The sequence below is a fragment of the Myotis brandtii genome, unplaced genomic scaffold (assembly GCF_000412655.1).
Source record: "Myotis brandtii unplaced genomic scaffold, ASM41265v1 scaffold133, whole genome shotgun sequence".
NCBI lineage: Eukaryota > Metazoa > Chordata > Mammalia > Chiroptera > Vespertilionidae > Myotis > Myotis brandtii.
This window is the reverse complement of record NW_005354718.1, coordinates 3,336,380-3,341,573: the sequence shown is the minus strand read 5'-3', so window position 1 is coordinate 3,341,573 and position 5,194 is coordinate 3,336,380. Positions and strand designations below refer to the sequence as shown.

Below are 5,194 nucleotides of genomic sequence, written 5' to 3'. Positions count from 1 at the left end.
GAGTGCACAAATTTTTGTGCACCGGGCCTCTAGTCAATGATAAGAGAGAATCATTGATTGGCTGCCTCCTGCACACCCCACACTGGGGATCAAGCCCGCAACCCGGGTATGTGCCCTGACTGGGAATCGAATTGTGACTTCCTGGTTCATAGGTCGACGCTCAACCACTGAGCCATGCTGGCCGGGCAAAAAAAAGTTTTTTAATATTATATACTGTTTTCCAGATTTGTGCGCCCATCAATTTCCCCCTTCTTCCTCCCCTTCTTTAAAAAAACATAATACTGCTCTGGCCAGGGTGGTTTGGTTGAGTGTCCTCCCGTGCACCAAAAGATTGCTGGTTCAATTCCCAGTCAGGGCCTGTGCCCAGGGCACATGCTCAGGTCATGGGCTCTTTCCCCAGTTGGGGTGTGTGCAGGAGGCAACCGATCAATGTTTCTCACATCAGTGTTTCTCTTTCTCTCTCCCTCTCCCTTTCTCTCTCTAAAAAATCAATAAAAAAGTTTAAAATAAAACAAACAAAAACATGATACTGCCCTGGCCTGGTGGCTCAGTTGGTTGTAGTATTATCCCGTGCACCAAAAGGTTGTGGGTTTGACCTCTAGTCGGGGCACATGCGAGAGGCAACCTCTCCCTTCCTATCTTTCAAAAAAAAAAAAAAAAATCAAAAAAATCAATCAAACCATATTCTTGGGTGAGGATTAAAAAACACACACATAATACTGATTAATACAAAAGGATCTAAATAGAAGCTTGGTAACTGAGCAGGTATGTGTTACTTTAATCCTGTGCGTGGAAATCTTTACCAATTATTTTCAGAACTCAGTTGGGTTTCTGTTTGCATTCATTCCTCAAAGCAAGATGGGAGAGAATTTCATATGTAAATTTAGGAAAAGATTTGGGAAATGTTTTAGTCAATCAACTCACGTTAAAATTAATTTTGAATGTGCCAAAACCGGTTTGGCTCAGTGGACTGAAGGGTCCCAGGTTCGATTCCGGTCAAGGGCATGTACCTGGGTTGCGGGCACATCCCCAGTGGGAGATGTGCAGGAGGCAGCTGATGGATGTTTCTAACTCTCTATCTCTCTCCCTTCCTCTCTGTAAAAAATCAGTAAAATATATTTTTAAAAAAAAACTTAAAAAAAAATTAATTTTGAATGATAACATTTTTATAATTGAAATAGAATAAAGAATTAGGTTTTATATCAGAGAATAACTTATTTCAGTGAATACAGTTTTGGTCAGGAATGGTTTCAGTGCAAGAAACAGAACCCAGTTAAATTTAGCCCAAGAAAAGAGGATTTAGCATATGTAAGTCTTTAAAAAGTACTTACTGACTTTAGGGGGAGGGGGTGGAGAGGAAAAGAGGAAGGGAGAGAGAGAGAAAGAGAGAGAGAGAGACATCAATTTTTATGTTTCACTTATTTATGCATTCATTGGTTTATTCTTATATGTGCCCTGACAGAGATTGAACCCAAAACCTTGGCACATAGGGACAATGCTCTAACCAACTGATCTACCTAACCAGGGCCTTAGCATATGTAACATAATCCAAGGAAAAAATTGAACAATCAACAGGGATTTGAGCAGTTGTGTATTGCTCATGGATATTTTTCATTCTGTATTATGCCACTAACTTGACTCAGTTTTCAGTTCTAACCATTCTAGTTAGTGGCAAATCAGTTGTAGTTAGAAGGGGTCACATGTAAAGCTGTCCCCTCCAAATGAAACATTTGTAGAGGTAAGAGGAAACAATGGTCATCTTTAGTAAAATTGCTATTTAAGGGAGTGTTTTGAAACACAGCCTTGTTTGTCACTCTGTAGTAGATAACTTGAATTAAGAATAGAATGTTAGGTTGTTGTATACTTTTTGACAAATAAACTGTATCTAATGAAAAATCTCAAGGCACTAGATACTTACAATGTAGCATGCTATTTGAAATACTGGCTTTGGTGTAAGATCTGCCAGGGTTTGCGTCCCAGTTTGACCACTTGATTATGACTCTTGAGAAGACAAGAATGGGAACATTTTCACATTTACCCCTTTAATGCCTAGCCCTGTCCTTGATAATAAGCACTTGGTAAATTTTTGTGGAATAAATGAATTAGCTTCTCTGCATGTTTGTGTCTTTATGAAATGAACTAGAGGCCCAAAGCACGAAATTCGTGCATGGGTAGGGTCCCTAGGCCTCGCTGGCGATCAGGGCCGATCTGTGGGGCGACCGGTGGGGTGATTGGGGGGCCCCGCTGGCACCTGCCTTGGCTGGCCTGGGGCCTGCAGGCTTGGGGCAGCTCCTGCGTTGAGTGTCTGCCCCCTGGTGGTCAGTGCGTGTCACAGCGACCGGTCGTTCCATAGGTCATTCTGCCGTTTGGTCGATTTGCATGTTAGGCTTTTATTATATAGGATAATACTCCCTCAGCAGTGTTTTGTAGTTCAAGTGAGAAAATGTTTGAGGCACTTAAACACAGGGCACAGCTAATAGCAATACTCAACACAGCTAATAGTATATGTAAAAGCCATTCTTTCAGAGAGGAAGAGAGAGGGAGAGAGAGATAGAAACATCGATGAGAGAGAATCATCAGTCGGCTGCTTCCTGCATGCCCCACACTGGGGATGTGCCCGCAACCCAGGCATGTGCCCTTGAGTGGAATCGAACCTGGGACCCTTCAGTCCGCAGGCTGACGCTCTATCCACTAAGTCAAACCAGCTAGGGCTTACCTAAAGCAATCTATAGATTTGATGCAATCCCCATTAAAATACTAATGGCATATTTCACAGACCTAAAACAAACTCTCCAAAATTTATATGGCAAACCGGCTAGGGCTAAAAGTCATTCTCTTATTATGGCATGCTGGCTATATATACTTTGGCATGGCAAAGGGATAGATATTTACAGCTTTTTGTGTTTTTTGAGGTATGTGCATATACATGTGCATGTTTTAAAGTGGAAGCTCTTCCCACAGATGTAATTTTCTTCCCATAAAGGATGGATACAGAAAGGGGAGAACCTAGTAAATGTTGAAACTTTTCTTTAGAACCAAACAAATCAAATAGGGGCAGCGGGCAGTGAAGATGAAGGTGTGATTGAGCTGCTGTGCTCAAAGTATTTATAAAAAAGTTCATGCTCAATCATAGAGAAGTTCTGTCTAGAATTGATGTATCCATCTGTTCATTTAACAGATATTGAAAATTATATGCCAGGCCCAGTCTAAGACATAAATATGAGTTGTAACTTACTTTTTTTTTTAAAATATATTTTATTGATTCTCCACAGAGAGGAAGAGAGAGGGAGAGAGAGCTAGAAACATCGATGAGAGAGAAACATCGATCAGCTGCCTCCTGCACACTCCCTACTGGGGATGTGCCAGCAACCAAGGTACATGCCCTTGACTGGAATTGAACCCGGGACCCTTCAGTCTGTAGGCTGACGCTCTATCCACTGAGCCAAACCGGTCAGGGCTGTAACTTACTTTTGAGAAACTTTCAGTTGGGTGGGGAAAGAGAATATGTAGGAAAGTAGTCATATAGTTGAGAAGTTATGTGATTTCAGAGTTTTTAAAAAAATAAACTTTAGTGAATTCCTTATATTGGGATAGAATTTAACCCACGTAATTTATTCTTTTTAAAAATATATATTTTTAAATTTATTTCAGAGAGGAAGGGGGAGAGAGAGAGAGATAGAAACATCAATGATGAGAGAATCATTGATCAGCTGCCTCCTGCACTACCCACCCTGGGGATCGAGCCCACAACCCAGGTATGTGCCTTAACCAGGAATCAAACTTGTGATCTCCTGGTTCATAGGTTGACGCTCAACCACTGAGCCACACCAGCTGGGCTCACATAATGTGTTCATAAAGCTTTTGTCTTCTAAAAACAATATACTTTCTAACCTTTTTAGAAAGCCACTTATATGGGCCTTTCTTTAAAATTCCTTTATTTGAAAATAGAACATAGCTAAAGAAATATTTAATAAGGAACTGTTTACAGTATTGAATTGAGAAGAGTAACCACAAACAGTTTTGACACTAGGAGCTTGAGTCCCCGTTGTTGATTGAACATGAACAGAGGAATTTTTTTTTTCACAACACAATCCCCCTTAGTTTAATCTGCTTTCTTTAATTTTGAAGGAGATGGACGAGCACATGAGGAGCATGTTGCATCACAGGGAACTTGAGAACCTGAAGGGCAGGTATGGGAACCGCTGTCTTCCATAAACTTCTGAATGTGGGGGGAGCTGAGTACGATGAGACCTGTCAGCCTATTTTAGTTATCCTTCATAAAGAATATTATCTTATGGCATAAAACTATCTTTTAGGATTAATAACAAGTACTATAGATTTTTTGTCATTCAAAAAAATTAAATCTTTTGTGCATCTCAAATGTGTAGAATTCTCAGCAGCTATAGTAAGTAGATTATAACAAAGGTGTATTGGGATGAACTAGCAAGCTTTGTCATTCCTACACACCAGCCTTGCAATTAGGACATTTTATTGCATGTAATAAATGTTTAGTGTTGCCAGAATAGTCTGAAAAGTCCAAAGACTGCTAAATAGTACAAAATCTCATTAGTGTAAGAAATCAAAGTGCTGCTTTGTGATGTAAGGCTGGAGATGTTTAAGGAAAGAAAATGTAGTAAGTAAGCACCTTTAAAAAATTAAGTGTAGCATATGTGTGTATTCCATTGTCATTTTTTTCTTCTATGGTTCCATTTTTTGATGTTTTGACTTTTGTGGACTTGATATTTGAAGGCAATATGAAACAGAAACATTGGGGAACTGAGAAATATTAATTATATCTTACTAGAGGCCCGGTGCACGAAATTCGTGCATGGGTAGGGTTTCTAGGCCAGGCCGGCAATCAGGGCCAATCGGGGCCTTCCTTCCCCGGACTTCCTTCGTTCCGTACCGCCCCCTGGTGGTCAGCACATGTCATAGTGAGCAGTTGAACTCCCAGTTGAACTCCCAAGGGGACACTTTGCATATTAGCCTTTTATATATCTACACTAATAAAAGAGAAACATGGTAATTAGCGTACGACCGCTACCCTTCACATTGGCTAATCAGCATATCCTTATGCAAATTAACTGTCAGCCAAGATGGCGGCCGGCAGCCAGGCAGCTGTAAGCGAACATGAGGCTTGCTTGCTTCAGTGAAGGAGGACTCCAACGTTCCCCGCCTGCCTTGCCGGCCTCTG

At 40.9% G+C, this 5,194-nt stretch overlaps 1 protein-coding gene across 4 annotated transcripts in view; it reads left to right on the top strand.

The window, feature by feature from the left end:
* ZNF106 (zinc finger protein 106) overlaps window positions 1-5,194 on the top strand; it is a 49,088-nt gene that overhangs the window by 4,423 nt on the left and 39,471 nt on the right. For 2 of the 4 annotated variants that reach the window (XM_014534839.1, XM_014534837.1), the window contains exon 2: window positions 4,129-4,190. The exons of the other annotated variants lie outside the window; for them this stretch is intronic. In XM_014534839.1, coding sequence (XP_014390325.1) covers window positions 4,129-4,190 — 62 coding nt within the window. The remainder of the gene's footprint in view (window positions 1-4,128; window positions 4,191-5,194) is intronic. 4 annotated transcript variants of the gene reach the window in all.